Source organism: Oryzias latipes, chromosome 24 (genome assembly GCF_053564925.1).
Source record: "Oryzias latipes strain Hd-rR chromosome 24, Olatipes_Hd-rR_3.1".
NCBI lineage: Eukaryota > Metazoa > Chordata > Actinopteri > Beloniformes > Adrianichthyidae > Oryzias > Oryzias latipes.
In genome coordinates, this window is record NC_136260.1 from 22,274,690 (window position 1) to 22,293,226 (window position 18,537).

Below are 18,537 nucleotides of genomic sequence, written 5' to 3' on the forward strand. Positions count from 1 at the left end.
TGGTTACCTGAGAGGCACGCTCCGACTCCGCACCAGCAGCTGGGAGTATGGACAGAAATGAGTTTGGACCTTACAGGCCTGTGGACAAATGTTGGACCTAAAATCTCAATAGCAGCTTTGCCAAACTTTACATGGATCCCCAGACGGGTAAAGTCTGCATCAGGCTGCACCAATGATTGCATAAATATGGATTTGTTTGTTTTGCAGTATTTTACCATCTTTATCAGACTTACAGAAGCAGAAATCAGGATTCAATCATCACACATAAAAATCAAAAGACCACTCAACACATTGGAGCCTAATGTCCATCCCCCTTTATGTCTACGTTCTACCCAGGCCTCGACTGATCCGGTGTGGATATCATAGGAGGGATTCACAAAGACTTTTCGTCAGATACCCTTCCTGACACAACCCTCTGAATTTATCCACACAATGAGACCCGTGCTTGGGCCGCCTTGGGGATACATTAAAAATTCAATCCGTCAGATATCAGAATAAGAAATAAATATAACCACAGAGTCATTAAGTTTATTTTTGTTAGGTATTTTACATTGGAATTCATGTTCTTTTTTAGCTGAACTGGTTCCATGAACATTATGTATTCACATTGGCTTGAAACGGTGAAACAGGAAGTGCGAGTGTCGCCCCCATTGACTGTATCTGAGAACTAGACAGAGGGAGTGTGACGTCATCCATAGAAAATGGTTTAACGGACGCCGCTATGTTGGTGTTAGATGACGTCAGTAAGGAATGATTGGTCCAAGTCACTATGATGGAAAAACATTTCTAATCAATCAGGATTGAGCTTGTCAAAGGTTTGGAACGTTACATGTGCGGGCAAGCAGGCTCCACCTACTTTTATTGAGGCATCTGATTGGTCAGTTAATAATGTGATTGACTTGCACTATAGAAAAAAAATCATGAAAAAAATGAGGAAGATATTAAAAGAAGGTATCAGAGCAAGAATGGTTGTTCTGACCAATAGAAGAATTGAGTAACAGCTATTGAAGTCTATGGGATTTTAGCTTTTTAGAGCCAGCAGACACTCAACCAATCAATTATCTTCACATTTTCTTTATTAAAACTTGAACCATTTATGTATTCTGACCTGCTTTGCTAACCGAATAGCCAAAGCAAAAAACAAATGATAAAGAGACACAAGAAATGACATCAGTATAACAGGAAGTAGCAGAAATATCAAAACTGATGCTGAATGGTGACAAAAGAAGAAGAGGATCCTGGATCAGATATGAAAAAGAAATTGATCAAGAGAGATTAACAGTTTAAGCATTTGCCCTTGTGAGAGTTTGTGCAGGTGTTTAATGTGTTGCATTAGTTTTAGGCATTTGGGTTTAGGTTTCTCACCCAAGGACGCAATTTTTATGAACCGACTGGCAGGCGCTGCTCAACCCAATGAGCTCCAGTCCTCTAATCCCACATCAGGTGCAGTGTGTAATCCTTGGTGCTTTGGCTGCCATTCAAAAATCTGCAGAAACCAGCCTGTTAGTGTTTACTCCGGGAGTTTCCTGAATCTTTTCAGACTCTATGAGGTGTGCAGCATGTCTCCAGCTTAAATCGCCTGTAGCTGCAGTTACCATGAATCCCCAAATATTTCCAAATGTCTTGTAATGTTTTTCCCAAGATTTCCAGAAGATTCTCTTGAATTAGATTCCATCTGTAACAGTTTTATGACCATTAGCAGCTTTGGCTATCGAGATATATGTCTTTTTAGGGATTTTGACTAAGGAATTAGGGTACAACTTCTATAAAAGCTTTGGGGAAATGTCAAAAAAAGTCAAATTTCTTTGCTATTATTTGCTATTGCTTATAAGATTTAAAGTATTTATAAAAGTTGGCATTTGGTGAATTTAACAAATTAACAAGCTTCATAAAACTTCAAAATTCTGGAAAAAAAAATTTTTCTTAAACATTTTATAAGGACAAAAAGTCCTATGACGACATTCAGATGCTCACAAAACCACACGGGTTGCGTCGGACACACTTTATTTTCACTTGACTGAGAAAACGCTCAGATCAAGAATCCCACTTTACCATCTGCACATTGCAGTCAAACCCACATCTGCTGCGTCGTCTCTCCGCATGCCAGAAAGCATTTAAGCGCCGTAAAAATACCTCACGGCGAGCTGTGGACCACGCAGAAAGGTAACGACGCCACGCGCTTCCTCATAAAGTTAAAAACATGTGCAGAAAAAAATATATAAATTAACCACAAACAGTTCAAGACACCCATGGATGTGTGAAAGTGACAGATGGTTGCAACCAACAACAGCATTTGTAGCAACAACAGAAACACATGGTTATACTTGAATAGACATAATGTGGAAATGCTGACAGACTCGGTTTGAAAAAAGGAAAATTTTGTTTTAAATCTTTTGAAAACTTTCAGGCTTCCTAAATAAAAAGGGAAAACTAATGTATTTTTCTAAATTTTTAACCATTACAATGTAATAAAACTAAATGTCATTCATTTGCAGAAACATACCCAACTGTTTTTCTACATCTTGACTTTGGTTTTGTTTGTTTGCCCCACACTCTGCCCCTTCCTCAAAGGAAACTAAACAAAGTAGAAATGGTTCTCTGTCTCTGCATCAGGCAAAGTCACAATATCTCCCACTCCTTTCATACTTTAGGTTTCTTCTTTCTCCACCTCCTCGGTTTTCCTCCCACTCACGCATATATTGGCATGTAAATGAGGAAAAGTCCTACACCTCATCTTATTTCCAGATTCAATGTGTTGGACACGGAAAAAAACCCAAAAACACAAGTGTCCAGCCTTTTGCCTCACACAGAAACGGATTGAGAAACGGTTCAACGCTTTTGGGTCTGACACAAAAGTTTGGAATGGAAATAAGATTAATAGATGGAATGGACCAAGAAACACTTTAGAGTAATCTATACATCCATCTTCTTCACAAACAATGAACATGAAAGGAAATCCCACAAAACACCAAAGATTTGACAACAAAATCAATGAAGAAACTGATGCTGTTGGCATTCTCTTTGCTTTTCCAGTCTACGCCAGATTCCCCCGATGAGCTGAATCTTCCTCGCTTTGAGCTTTCCCTCCAAAACCTCACAGTGTGACTAGAATACGACGAAGAACCCGACAGAAACAGAGCACTGATCGCTTACTGATTTGAAAGCGGCAATGTCCGACAACAGGCTCTGGAATTATTGACCCCAGCGGGCAAACGCGCAGCGAATCCATTTGGAGGACCTGCCGAGGATTTGGGGGCCAAATCTAGAAGGATCTGCCGAAGGAGCCTCCGAATTCATTGTTCAGCTTATTCAGCATCTCTCCTGGCTGGGAAAATCGCTATTAAAGTCTAACCAACAAACCTCCAATACTCCATTATTCCTAGGGTCAAGCGGGTGTTTGTTTTACTTTCTAAATAGAAAATTCTAATTACCCTTTCTTTTTCCCCCCACAGTGTTTTGTCAATGACAAGCCGTAGGTTAACTGGACAATGTGTTGGACCTCAAGGCCTGGAGTTTGACACCTGTGATTTAGACAACTTCCAATAATGAGAGAAAATGTCAAAAAAACTTAAAACGTTTTATCTGTCAGGGTACAACATAGACTTTCTGTTTTTACTTTTATACAGCAGACATTAGGTTTTGTTATTGCTTTTTATTTGTTTATTATAGACTTCTTTCTTTATTGGTTCTGAGACTTTTTTCTCTCTTCGTTGCTCCTGTTACCTTCTTATTCGTAGTTTTTAGCTGTTTTCTGTTCTTGCTTTGAGTTTAAGATCACTAGTTTAAAGGTAGTTAGTTTATTTTAATCTACCACTATAAGATTGCAAAAAAACAAAACAAAAAACAACCTATCAAAGAAAGCCACTTCTTGACCTTACCATCAAAAATAATAATGCTCTGGAATAATGCTCCTTCACTGTGGGATTTATTTAGGCGCCAACTACCAATCAGCCCTTACTTAAAAAAACAAGCCCTCTTGGACCATAAAGATGTCTTGATCCTTAAGTATAAATAATATCTTAAAAGTTACAGTTTTAGTATCACAAAAAGGTCATTTTTACTTTAAAAATATGGATCTGGTAAATGTTGATGGCATCACTGGTGTGCCGGTTTTTACCGTGCAAATGCTGAATGCTTGTTTTGTGAGAGGTGTGCTGAAAGGCTTTGATGCTCATTTTGTCAGCGTGCACGCATGTGGCATGAACCAGCTACATGGGAGTACTCATGACACTCAGGCCATTGAGTGACACACTCTCAGCGGCTGAAAGGAGGCGGCGTTTATCCATCTCAATTTTCTCTCCATTTCCAATAAGCTCTCCAGCAATCACTCCAATGCACAAGCACGCTAAAGGAAAGTAAGCAGCAGATGAGCGGTGCGGCCGTCATTTTGATCAGTGCGTCTATTCATCTTAAGTAATCTTTGGAGATTTTTGAAAATCTAATGCATGTAGCTTCTATGTCAGCTTCTTTGTGTTCTTATTGTATCTGTGATTCTGTCTTTTGTTTTGTCCTGTTTTATGTTTCCTGCCTAGGGACTATGGATGCAAATTAGCATCATTGCTATAATCCAGCATGTTTACGCCTATCATTGTTTGGTAGATGTTCATTCATGTGCACTGTCCCTATTAAATAAAGCTTAAATAAATAAATGTAGTGTAGCTTGAGTTCAATTTTTTGTTTCACACAGGATAAAAGTGACACACAGGATGTGTGGCAGGAATGTCCAGTTTTCATGTTAAGTCAATGCACACACATAATCAGCAGTACATTTTGAGCGTCAGATGGGGTGGAGTGGTCAGGCTGCAGCTCGTTTTGGGAGCTGTCACAATGTCAGATGGTGAAAATTCGGCGCAATGTTTCCCAAGTTCAAATATCTTAACTTTGGCAAAGAATTTGCATGTTTGCCAACCAATCAGGAACTCAGCTTTAGCCTAAACCAACATGGAACAGAATCTGATCGATCTCCTCCTAAATTTTGTGCTATTTTTCATATTTTTATGGAGAACATAAGAAGAAGTCCCTTCAATTGCTTAAAATAGGTTGTTTTTTAAATGAAATGAGGTGGCAAGCTATTTCATTGTCTTAAAACAAACAGTTGTACCTTACTGAAAAGTTACTAGTAAGTAAGTTTCCTCTTACATCAAATTTGGTGAGATATTTAAACTAGAAACGTGGTGAGATTTTGGGCTATCGGAGTGTATTATGGTAAACAAATTAGTATTTAATCCTCTCTTTTCTTTCTGTTAGCACATCCAGCACCAATGACATAACGCAACTCCCCCACTTTAATGCTTTTCATCTCAAATAACACTGACTAGGAGCAGAAGCAACGTTCCCAGCACCAACAGAGGTCATCGCTCTGCAGCCACCTCTAATTGTGGCCGCTCCTTACACATTGAATGAAAAATTTGTTCAGTTTGAACTTTTTTTTCCCCCTTCGTGCTTCACTGACACGCGCAGACATACAAATACCCAAGCAGGTAGACAGCTGATGTGAATAGGTTGAGCCTGGTGAAAGGCAGGGATAATGTGTCTAACAGGGAGCCTCTCAGATCTGTCAGGAGCAGCAGAGAGGCAGCCAGGAGGCGACCATCCTCTAACATAGATGACAAATGTCCAATGAACATTTTCCATTCCGCTACTGTCAGCGAGGACTAACGCCTATTACTCTGTCTGTGTGCGAGGAGTGACTCAGTGCCATAGCAGGATCAAATAAATGGCACACGAGTGTTTCTATCTTTTTGCTTTGCTCTGAGCAGGTAGAAGTACAGGTCTGCTTCAGAGGGACAAACAGACAAATTGAAACCTAAAAAAACCCTCACATGAAAAATAATAACAAAATAAAAGACTTAAGTGTAAATCCGCCGCAGCACGTTTGCTTGAACATCCCCAAAAACCCCACTTAGCCGTGGAGAGCGTGTGTTTGCGCCCTTTTGACAGTGAGGAAAATGTCTTTTCTCCTGCCATCGCATTGTAGAGGAGTGAAATATGCTGCCACAAGTGGCTATTCATTGCAATCCAAGTGATGCTTTACTGAGCCGGTCTGTGTCCTCCTGTGACTCCATGACCATGTCTGCTGTCATCTGACAGAAGGATGGATCCAAGATGGAGTAAGACGAAACAGAGGAGACAGGCGGACTTGGAGGAGTCCCTGAGCAACGACTGACAGGTGCGACATGCTGTGCTCTGCTCTGGAGCGATTTCAGCATGACTTCATTCCGATAAAAAACAACCGATTTATTACAGTTTATGTTTTGGGGGAAAAGTCTATCTTTTTAATTACAATTACTGTATCTTCTACCTGACGACACAGTACAGTGAACTTCTGAATAAAAACAGAGGGTTGGTTGGTTAATTACTTTTATGTAAATTAGAACTCCGGAAGATCTGTGCGCTTGTTTTAGATTCTAAAGGAGATGAAATGCCTCTGGTCACGGTTCACACATGCAAGCAGGGACTCTTTGGGACGATAGACAACACAGATGTGGTTAGATGTCCCGAGGTTCTTGGGTTCTATCAGATCCGTCTTAAGCAAGTGTGTTTTGCATGCCTTAAGCTGAGTTCACAGTGGGCATGTGATGCAGCGCTGAACGCAGGTTCCTAAAATCGATTTTAGCATGTGGTGTTAACACTGGATGGTCGCTACCCCATATAGCGCACGTACTAGCAGTTGGTTGACGACGTTTGGTGCAAAATTTTGCTCCAGGCTTTTTTTTACAACTTTATTCCAATAAATGAAAGACTTGGTGTCATGGAATTCCAGCTGGGCACAAACAGAAATTTTTATCTTCGCCTTCATCATCACTTTTTAACTGTATTTCTGTGCATTGAAAAGGATGCTACTCATACGTCACTACCAAATCCAAATGGTCAAAGCTCACCTAGTTCAACTTTTAGTGTTCAATGGCCGTGCGTTTTATACGTAGAGCCTGAAAACTGACTTAAAAACCTGCAAAGGTGAGAGTTTTGAAAGCGGCAGCCTGAAACGCACATATGCATGCGTGAACATAAGCATGTCATCATGAAGGTACCTACACACCAGCCGCGTCGACTCCAGTCAGTCGTCACTTTTAATGAGGAGTCTATGGTTGCTACGACCTGACACCCATAGTACAGGTATACCCATGAAGTAAATGTTCATGAACATTTTCACTAATCAGGCTCACGGAGCAGTCCACGACCTTGATATTGTGTCCATTTGCCTGCCCTGTTGTCATAAGTTGTAACTCTATCTCCCCCTCTGGTCACCGGCGGGAGCCGTCCCCAGAGTTCTGGCCACACTACATCTCCCAGCAACCCCAGCACACACTTCCTGGATGCCACACACCTGACTCTCATTCATTCAATCAACAACAGAATACTTAAGCACTGCACTGAGTCAAGCTCAGTGTGAGGTATTGTTTGTGCCACTCTGCCTTCGTTACATTTGAGAGCGTTACATTTGGATCTGATCTACTGTCTCCTGACCCTGTCTCTGACTCTGACTCTGTTTGCCTGCTGCCTGCCCCGACTCTTGCCTGGATCCTGACTACTCCTTCTCTCTTCTGATGATCTCATGCCTGCTATTGACCCCTGCCTGCCTGACCCTGATTTAGCTTTGTGGACTTTTAGCTGAGCTAATAAACCTGCTGTCATTGGAACCAGCCATCTGCCTGTTCTTGTGACACCCGTACCGGTTTGTCCATGAACCTGTATCTTACTGTAAGGACAGTTGGGACTAAGGTTAGGTTTAAGCGCACACTATGAATATAAAAGTTTAATCTTTCATGCGTTTGTCTGACGCAGAACATGAAGGAAATACACTTATCTGCTGTATTGATCTTGATTTTCTAAGCTTGTCTGACAAAAGCAATCAGAGGGCCAGTGGCCTGTGCTCTATTCATCTCAGTTCAATTGAACAGGGCTTTGGTTTCTCCTCTGCAGATGATTGTTGTGACATCAAGTCACTGTTATCCAAGTGAAAATGCATCACCCCTGAGGAGTTCAAGATGATAAAAAGTTTCCAATTTAAACTTGGAGCCTAAAAGGGGAGTTGGAAAATTAAAAGTGATGCTTGAGTCATTGGTAGTGTTGAAAGCAAATGAATTGTGAAACAGTGAGGGAAACTCAGCATATATCCATGCTCAGCCTCAAAGCATTTTTCCTCTTTGATAATTTTATACACTAACTACATAATGATGCCATCATTTGTTCTGGGAAAATGATTTTTTTCTCAATAATGGGTACCACCATAATATCTCTACAGTGCCTTGCCAGTCAATTGTGTAAAAATCCCCAAAATAATAAGCAGCAAATTATAAAAAGCAATACCTTTAACTGTATTCGTTTGGCCTGGCGTCAGCAGGAGCCATCGCCGTTTTTATGAAATGAACAGCAGGTCCTCTAATAGGAAGAATAGCTTTTTTTTCCTTCTTTTTTTAAATATCACAAAATACACCATTAACTGTCTTTTTGAGCTGTTTCATTATTGGCCGGCTTCCAAAGAGACAATAATTAATCGGCCTCTTTTGTCGGGTTGAGTCACCTGGCAAGATAGTTGCCTTTATGAAAAATGTTAAAGCAAGGCGTAATGGAGGTCCTTTTCAGGGATTTGCCAGAAAAAGGGTCAGTTATAATTGGAGTCATGTGTCTGTGATTGTCCCACAAAAAAGTGGCTGATTGAAAAGAAGACCGGGTCCCACTGTCAACACTTTTAGAGGCATGTTATTTCTGCCCCCTGGGTTTTTGTTTTTAATTTCTATACAACAAAATATACATGATACAGAACATGGAAAAGGCGATTTAGATTCTCAGTTGTTCTTTCTTCATTTTACTGCCTGGTTTTTGTTCTATTGTTCACTCTATTCTTGATACTAAATATTTACACAGCATACTGCTTAACTTGTATTTAATAGAGTGGATGAGTAGCTCAATTCGACAGTATATCTCAGGGTACTGTGTCATCTCAGGGTAAAAAAGGGGTTCCTCTGGAATCTCAGGACTACAAAAAAACAGTTTTATAGTTTTGTTTACTAGGGATGCCACAGTTATTGGTTAAAATTGAACCATGTGTTGAACTGAATTGTGGGTAAACTCGGTATTGCTTTCTACTATTTACGTTGAAAGTGGTTTGATTTGTCCTGCCTCCCCCGTGTCGAGTAGGTCATCCCGCTCCTTCCTTATAGAGTCCTTGTAAAATTCATGTTTTGTGTCATAAATGATGGCATGCTTTTAAAAATGTCAAAATTAACCATCATCGTCCATGGCGAAAACTGGACGCCGGTGTTAACGTGTGTTCTCGCATGGGCCCGCCATCTTAAATATAAAATAGAATTTGCTAAAGTTTTATTTTGAGAGTTCAACAAGATTTATTATTTCGCAACCAGGACCTGTTTACCGTTTGTCCGGCTTTTTGGCTTCAATGGATTAAAGTAGAACTCCTGAGTAAAACTTGTGTTTCGGTGCGGAGAGACGGATGTGAGACACAGAAGTGACGGAAGCGTTGCAAACATTTCCATTTATTGATGAATGTTCAATTTTTTAAATTTTTTTTTAGGTCAATGCAACGGAGACGCACCACAAACAAACCAGTGAACATTAGCCTTTAGCATAAGCCAGCTGAAAGATTTATCTTCGTTTTTCTTATTAGTACATTTAAAAAAAGGATTTTTCTGAATTTGACGCAAGAATCAAGGTTGGAACTGAATCGTGGGAAAGTGAATCATTGCATCCCTACCCTATAACGATAAGATTTATATCAAATCAATCAATTTTAACTTTTAGCTCTATAGTTTTGTTCAATTATATATAAAATAAACAAACATAAAGGTTTGAGTCAAAAACTATAGCACCAGAACAAAAGATTTGATAGCAGAACTAAGATTCACTCAAATGGATAACTAAGCATAATTCACAATAAATAAAAAAGCAATAAAAAAGAAATACATTTTTTTTAACATTTTTAGTAAATATGAGCAATCTGTAAATGTCCTTTAGAAACGACTGAACTGCCTCAAAATACATAGAACAACATGAACTAAAGAGGTTTGCATTTACATCCTGAAACCTAAAGATCTGTTTGCTTTAGATAAACTTGGACATAATTTAAAGTCTTAATTTGTTGCAAAACTCAACTAAAAATGTTTTAATGAACTTGTGATTCTTTCAATTAGGATCCATTTGAAAAGTGTTTTTAAATATGTTTGTGATGACAGTTCAAACAATGATTGCATATATTAAACGTGTGTTTTACTGTTTGTTTTTGCAGCTTATGTCTTATTTAAAAAATAAACTAAACAACAGCGCAGTTTTTATCATCTTTGAGTAAGTCAAAATAAACATGAATCATCTGAGTGTTCCAATACATTGGCAGCACTTTTAAGATTCTTAGAAGACGTCTTAACTTTCCTCACAGACACCTGCAGGAAGGCACACATTCAGATGAACACAGATATTGCTCTGTACTTTATTCCTTTGTGCTGCTGCTCACAGAGCAGCATTAGTGATGCTCAGATGCTCTGGCTGCCTCAAAGCGCTGTCCAGGCCCCGCTTCCTGTGGCCATCTGTTGTCACTGACAGCACGGCAGCGATGGAAAATTGCATATTATTTACCCTGCGCCTTCAATATGCCACTTTTCCACTCTATAGCTTACAGCCGACAGCCCGCAGAACATGCACAGATGCACAAAGGAGGATCCTCAGATGAATGCAAACGCACAGCAACTTTTCGGTGCTGCCGGGTTTTTTTTTTCAGCTGTGACTTTCGGCCCTGACATGTCATTAAGAAGTGTCACGGGTTCTGGGGGAGTGATTTCTTCCACACTCTGCGCCGGCGAGGGAGGAAGGGAATGATGAGCTGAAGTTGGACCAAGTGTATAAAGCCAGCCTTCAGGGTCAGATCCGCTTCTCCTGTGGCATTAGGGAGGCAGCCCACTCTGTCTTGCCTCCTGTCTTGTCGTCTCTTCAGGCGGCGAGTTTGATAGTTGTTTTTTCGGTCACACATGGGCAGAGGATTGGAGCTTGACCGCGAGCTCAATCACATCTCTGCTCCCTGGATGTCAAGGCAGTGTGCAGAGCCACAAACCGCTGGATATCAGATTAGAAAACGGGGCCCTTTTTCATTTCTCACCATCTCTGTTCCCAACCAGCCTCCTCAGTCTCTCTGCCTCGCACGGATACCTTCTTCCGCTCCAACTCTCTTTCAACCTCTTCTTATTTTCTCCCTAAAGACGAGGTGACCCTGGTATCTTGTCTCAGGGACCAGTGCTGGGGGTTGTTCAGACAACCGGGACAATTTCTTCTACTTCATCTAGCTAACTGACCTCTGACCCTCTCCAATAGAGTGTGAGATTGGAGGAGGCCGATGGACTGAACCACCAAGAGTCGGGGGCAACTTTAGGTTCCTTTGTAAAATACTGAGATGTTCAACAGCTTCTTTGTAAACAAACCTTTTATTCTAATTTTTAAATCAGAAAGTTAGCTGACATTATTTTCCTATTATCTGTTTCAGTTAAAGACCCACTTATCATCTTTAGAGATATTTTGAACAGGGATGCCAAAACATTTTTTAATCACATTATTCTCATTTTCATTCTACGACTATTATCTTTTATGCAAGGGACGATGTCAGACGAGGTGTCCGTTATCAGAAATATAGGGCCTATACCATGCACAATCAACTTTTTGAGCTTTATATATGCATTTATATATGTATACATTTAATGCTTATTCCTCACTATAAACAACTCTATTCACGCATTCCTCTAAAATTCTGCTGTCTGAGCATCAGCCCCTCCCAATCTGCTAAAACAAGTGGGTTCTCACAGTCGTATGTATGAAAGTGAGGAACCGCCCCTTCCAGGAAGAGTCTGCGCAGCCAACTCCGCCCCCCAAAACACTTTCTCTTTGGAGCTAGCGGTAATCGGCTAAACGCTTTTCTTTTATATTCACAATTCGCACATCTGGATGTTGTTTGTTTCATGGGTGAAACACAGAACCGCTGCTGGGGCCGGCTCTAGGTTGACATCATGAAATGCGTGGCACCCACAAGGAAAGAAAGGCGGAGCCTCAGAGATCAAGTCGTCTTCCTTTGGAGTAGCAAAATGAACTGTGAAAGTAACTAAAATTTCATAAAAAAACATGTTTTTTAGTGTGCCAAAGGTAATATATGATCATATAAATACATATGGTTTACTCCGAAAGGCTTAGCATCATATACGCCCTTTAAAGGAGGCATGATCATGTTAAACGGTTGCTTTCTTTTAGTCTATTAATTTCTGAAGGGGCATTATCCCGCCTATACCATGGTCAATTACGAAATAATTATGCTTTGATCGTTATCTTTTACGTTTAAATTCTTTTTGACAAGTAGCGGACTATTTGAAACGAGGTGCAATGCGCTGTAACCTGCACCGACGGCGCTCTGCAGCAGTGGAGGAAGATGGTGTATATGTTACGATAAACAAAGTTCCCCCTTTTTCGCTTGATTTCAAAATCAAAAAGCAAAAGTTTGTTTCCAAAACAAGAAATCCAAAGTTTCGACCATTCAGTTCCTCTAGTTTCCTCCGTGTGTCTCATGTCCTCCTTATATCTGGACTGGATGTTCTTTGTGGTTTTCTAAATTGTTTGAGATTTAAAAAAAAAATCCCTCTTGGTCGTGTAAAAGTGAAGGTTGGAAGCCTGTTACACTGGAAAAAAATGTCATAAAGCCAGGCTCTTGTCACAAATTTAAATGAAAATACCGAAAAATGTGGCTTTTTACAGTATCAGATTAGATCAAAAATAGATTAATTGATTACAGGTCATAGTAAGTCAATAACTCAAAAAATTGCTTTTCAATTTTGATTAAATTTTTTAAAAAGTGTTGTTTTCTAGGACATTGCCTCTAAGTTATGGGCGGGACTGTACTTCTCCTCCCCACTGCTGAGAGCTCTCTGTTTACATGCTCTACCGCTAGCTCACATCCCCAAAAAACAAAAATGGCGAGCAATATAGGTGCTATCCAATATGCAGGCAGCTTGAGGCCCATCCAGCATATTTTCTGTGTAATGTTAAAACCACAGAAAATGCTATTCTGTAAAGTCCTTAGGATTGTCCCACCCTAACTCTCAGTACCACATATCAAAGGATAAATGCTAAATGTTTAATCCACAAGGTGAGAAATTCATATATTGACGTATGTGCCTCATAAAAGCTGGAGCCAATAAAGCAACATTGATCGTCAAGGTCTGCGGCAAATCTGATCCCCACGATATGAGGCAGCTCCTCGTCTTCCGTTTGATGAGCAGACATTACTATGAAGGAATGATTCTCACCGTGATGGATGGCTGTAATTTATCTGATAACAACCCCACCTCCATTTTAAACAGCTATAAAATACTTTAAAATCATCCGTTTGAAATTCATGGACCCATAAATACCCCACAACACGAGGTTTTTCCCCAGCTAGATTGATACACGTCCACAGCGCTCGGATCCTTTTACCTTTTCGTGCACGCCGGCCGGGGGCCGACGGCCTCACCTTGAAGCCCATCGATTGTGCGCCCGTTCAAATTTGACCCGCTGTTCCTCCCTGTCACAATGTCAATCTCAGGGATATGAACTTTGATTATGATTAACAGCTTGGAGGAATAAAGCAGGCAGCTGTTTGACTGACAGACAGAAAAAAAAAGGACTCTGGCTGTCTGTGTCTCGTGAAGACTTGAAGAGTACAGTATCTGAGAAGAGAGTGCAGTCTGAGGGCAAAGCACTCCCTGGGATGATGAACAACCGCTGGGTTAGGAAGCGTCTGATGCACACAGTTGATGAACACTACCAGGAGAGTACAAGGAGTCACTTGTGTTGTTTTCATGCTGTGCACCCTCTAAGGAGGCAGGGAACTTCTGCAGAACTCTTCTGATTCTTCTCTACAGGCCTGCAGGGCTGTCGGTGTTTTCTGTCGTGTTGTGAAAGTGCATCCTCTTTTCAATATTGACACAACACGTTTTTTCTTTTTTTACCTGCACTCTGGCGTTGGGGTCCCGTTTGATCCACTTGATGACGGTCTCATAGACCAGCTCCTCCGCCTTTGTGTTTAGACTGTCGTTGGACAGATAGGCCACCAGGTCCTCCTCAGAAACGCTCAGAATCTCCTCCTGACCGGCCACCTATTGGAGGTCAAACATCAAAATGTATGGTTTTTTACTAACCCAACCTGCTGCAGACCTGTTTAATCTGCCTGTTGGACCGGTTTTAATCTAGTTTGCAGTTCTGACTCACCCAAATCATTTAAGATGGCTTCAAAGGAATCATATTAAAAAAATCAAAGAAAGGCTTTTCTGCACTAGCATCATTGTTGTTGTAATGATCTGTTTTTTTTATTTTATTTTTTTAAATCTCATAATAATTCTAAATGCAAAAGAATCAAAGCAAAAAGATTACATGTAAAATTCTGAATTTTAAATCCATCTACCTGAAAACAAAGTCTTCTCCTGTCTAAAATCAGACATTCATGCAGAAGCACACAAGCAAATATCACACCAGGAGCGGTCGATGGAAAGTGATTTCAGATAACGCCGATTTCTCTGTGAGTTTAGGCAGACACTCCGACTTCCTGCGGTCTCTTCTCCCTGGAAGCTGCACGGCAAAGCTGATTTATAATACATAACTCTTTTGATATTTAGAGGGAGTAAGGCCGTTTACCCTCCTGTGTCCAGCTTCTACACCGAGTCGCAGCCTCTGATTTGGAAAACAAATGTGAGGGAAGTTTGGACCTTCTCATTTGGAGCAACTCGGAACGAGAAAATCAAAGAAAATTCTTTTTCAAGCACACCTGAGGCATTAGTTCACAGATTGTGATGCAATAAATAGGTAAACTATGGGACTGTCCAGTATCCTGGATTCTAAAAGTAATTCGGAAACATGCTCACTACTTTTTTTTATTTTAAATAAGACGTCACAGATTTCCCAAAGTAACCACCTAATAAATATGAACATTTTATGAAGATTATTTATGAATCGAATCAATGTGTTCCAATTATGAATATTTAAATTCTTTATTTGAAAAAAATAAAATACATTTATTCCCAAATGCAAAATCATTCAAATGCAATGCATTGTGGTCTATATTCGCCAATTTAATGAACATTGATGCACAATGGTTTTTAACACAGACCTCTGGGAAATTTTCTAGGCCACTGGATTTTGGAATTGTAGAGTCGGACAGAACAACAAAATGGGAGAACGCCAGAGAAAGTGGTGAGTAGAAAAGGAATCTGAACACAACCTAAGATTTGGAAACAGATATGAAATAATTGAACCAAGGAACTCAGGAAAACGTGTTTGCAATCTTCATCAGCGCCATGCGGCACCTTTAGGACCTTGACTGAAACGTTCAAAATGTTTTATCCCAAAAACATAGCTTTAATTGCGCTTTAAAGAAGACAATGGACTATTTCAGGTAAAATAGAAAATAAAATAAAAAAACACTGAGTTGTTTCTGTTTGCAGGTCGCTGCATACGGCCATTTCAAAACGAGTATGTGCGGAAATACATTAATTTTTGTTTGCATTGTATGTTCGTTTGTTGTGTGCTTTACACAATGACATCAAAAAGACAAAGAACAACAGCTACCATTGCTACTGTGTTCCTGAATCACCTAAATGTTACTCCTTATTGGGTTTCCACACTTTCCCAAAAGATGGAAGAAGTGTGCGATCATTAAAATTCAGCGGACCGCTTTCCTTTTCATATATTTCCTGATGACCTGATGCAGCCGTCAAACAGATTTGATGCTTCCTGCCGTAAATCCCGCGATGACTACAGATGGCGCTTGTTCTGACTCCGCCTACTGCTCTCCTACAGAGTTTGGATTTAGCTTGAGCGAAAATGAAGATCTGCAATCTGAACAGGCAAGGCTCCAGGACTAAAAAGGAGAAGATGGCATCAGCTACGAGTTTGCTTTGGAGCGGTTAACGTCTTTTGTCATGATGACGACATTAGATTTTACACAAGGTCAGCTATTTATCTGCAAGTGTTTAAATATACAGAAACACAAACAAATCGATATTGGCACGGTGTGGTAACTGCTAAGAGGATCCAATGGCAAAAATAAACGGAAAATAGTCTTGGAAGAGTAAGAATAGCAGTATAAAATGACGTAGTTAGTTTTTTTACCTAGATTTTGAAGTCTTTCAGATGATATTGTTATGTACATGTTTATTTACAACACTGTGGCTCACATGAATACCACATTCAACACAGGTTTGCAGGTTCTGCCCACCTGATGTCCTTATAGGGCCAGATTTCCTTTATTCTGACTTTAGAAAGCTCCAGAAGACATGTAGTAAACTCTGAAGACTCAGCTTTTCATGTAAACAACCCCGTTTCCCTCTCCACTCTCCGAATCGGAAATGACTGAGCGGTCTGACATCGAACGTGGAACTGACGTGCACATAGTCCATTCTTTCTGCCGTAAGTTTTCTATTGTTTACCTCAGTCACTCAAACACAACCCATTTTGAAAGAGCTCCTCCAACAGTGTGGACAGAGATTACAGCAACCAACCAGTGAAAATTGCCTGCCGTGATGCTCAGACTTTCAGCAAGTTTCCTCTGAAAACTAAGCAACAAATGAGGATCTACTTCTTCCACCTTGTAGTCTATTTAGCCTTTTTTCCACCAGAAAGTTTCCTTTTGCATTTTCTGACAATCTATAGATCCAACAAGCCAAAACCTCCTAAATTGTCAGCAACTTATGGGAGATTATTATATATTTTTTTTGCCAAATATATTCCCTTATAACTCCATAAATGGTCTTGGATGAATAATAAACAGCTGAGGGTTAAAACTGTGTATTTTCTTCTCTATGATGGTGCTGTTAGAAGACATTTTCTGATGCTATGCTTTGATGCTTTCATTTTTTATCCTATGTAAATTACTGTGATTTTAGCCACAAGAAAACTTCTCAAAGATGCTGCTGGTATTTATATTTCTCTGTAAAGTTGTCCAAAGCATTTCTTTTAAAGAATAGAGTGCATATTTTGCATATTTTAATGTGGATCAGAAGCGTAGACTTGAATTTGAGAGTTACATTTTGTGGTAAATGCCTAATAAATGCCTAATAAATGCCTAATAAGGTACACTAGTGATCATTTAAAGCAGCGGATCTCTAATTTTAACTGCAAGATTTAGAACATCAGACCTCACTCCTATAAATGATGTCTCCATACTTGCCCAAGAATAGCAGTTTTACGTTACTTTGAGAAGTTAAACCCAAATCAAAAGCATTTTTGATTGATTTTATATGCAAATGTCATTATGATAGGCACTCACCTCAGGGAAGTTCTGCAGAGCAAATGCTTTGGCCATGTTGTGAAGCTCCGTGCAACGCATTGCCTCGGCCATTGCCAGCACTCCCAGACAGTTAGCTGCAGTCAGCTGTTTCTCTGGAGTTCATGATGAGGAGAGGAGAACAAAAAAACAAGAAGAAATCCGACAGATTGATTAAAACCAGAACAAAGAAAAGTGGTTCACACATTCATAAAAGGATATAGTGAGGCACAAAAACAGACAAAGCAGCTCCAGGAAGCACAAAATCATAGCCTAGTGGGCTCTGTGTTTGCCTTAGACTTGAGGGAGAACAAGTATAATAACTCAAAACAGCTCCGGGGACAAACAACGAGGGGAATCGATCGCTCACAGCCCAAGCATGAGGTGGAAGATATCAGGGAGCGGGATGTGGGATTAGCTGGACCACTTTAAAGAAGTCCTGTCAGATGTCAGGGTCTACTACACCCAAACACACACAGCAAAAAATAAAAAATAAAATCCTGATAGCCAGGCCTTTGGGTAGAGCGCTACCTTCTGTCGTCCTTTTTAGAGGCTTTAGAGGTGCTACAATACAAACAAATAAAAAACAGACGTCCCCATCTTTCTAAAACTGTGACATGTCTGTGTGTGTACAACCAGACAGGGGCAAATCATTAATCAAATAAGTCAGAAACCACTGATATCAGCAAATAAAGACCCGTAAATGTCTGGGTAATCACCAACAAATAAATTAAATACCAAATAAAAGCAGCTTTAATGCCATCTCAAAGGTCAGGAGCGATGAGAAAAAATCTTGCTGGAAGTACGTCTGTAATAAAGCTATTTTAAAGTGGATGCTCATATGTTTTTAAATATTCTCTTTTTTATAAACTCCTTTCATGCAAGAAGGTCAGGACTGAAGCACGTTTTGTGGGGTTGTCTGCAGCTTTCTACAGATTCATCCTTCAGAGCAGCAGGCAATAAGTGTATGTGCTTGAATCCAAAGATGTGTAAATGAAAGTCAAAGAGTTGCAGTGAAAATAGGTCAAGGAAATGTTTGCCATTTTGCCTCAGAGTATTTGTTACAAACTTCAATAATTTCTGACACAGTATCCATTTCTCTCCGTACAAGGACACGCGCTTGCTTAAGCCCGTGTTTCTCCCCTGCGTCGAAATATCATGAATCTTGTCCAGGAAAAATGGATTGACGTCTCACTGGCAATGAAAGCTACAAATGGCATCTCGGTTCAATGTTGCTTTGTTTTTTTCCCTTT

The 18,537-nt window shown here is 40.1% G+C and overlaps 1 protein-coding gene across 10 annotated transcripts in view; it reads right to left on the reverse strand.

Annotated features, from left to right (window-relative positions):
• Positions 1 to 18,537, reverse strand: part of klhl29 (kelch like family member 29) — a 280,668-nt gene that overhangs the window by 73,949 nt on the left and 188,182 nt on the right. For all 10 annotated transcript variants that reach the window (XM_011491437.4, XM_078943199.1, XM_004083387.5 and 7 more), the window contains 2 exons: positions 17,288 to 17,400; positions 13,977 to 14,123 (listed from right to left, as the gene is read on the reverse strand). In XM_011491437.4, the coding sequence (XP_011489739.1) occupies positions 13,977 to 14,123; positions 17,288 to 17,400 (260 nt within the window). The remainder of the gene's footprint in view (positions 1 to 13,976; positions 14,124 to 17,287; positions 17,401 to 18,537) is intronic.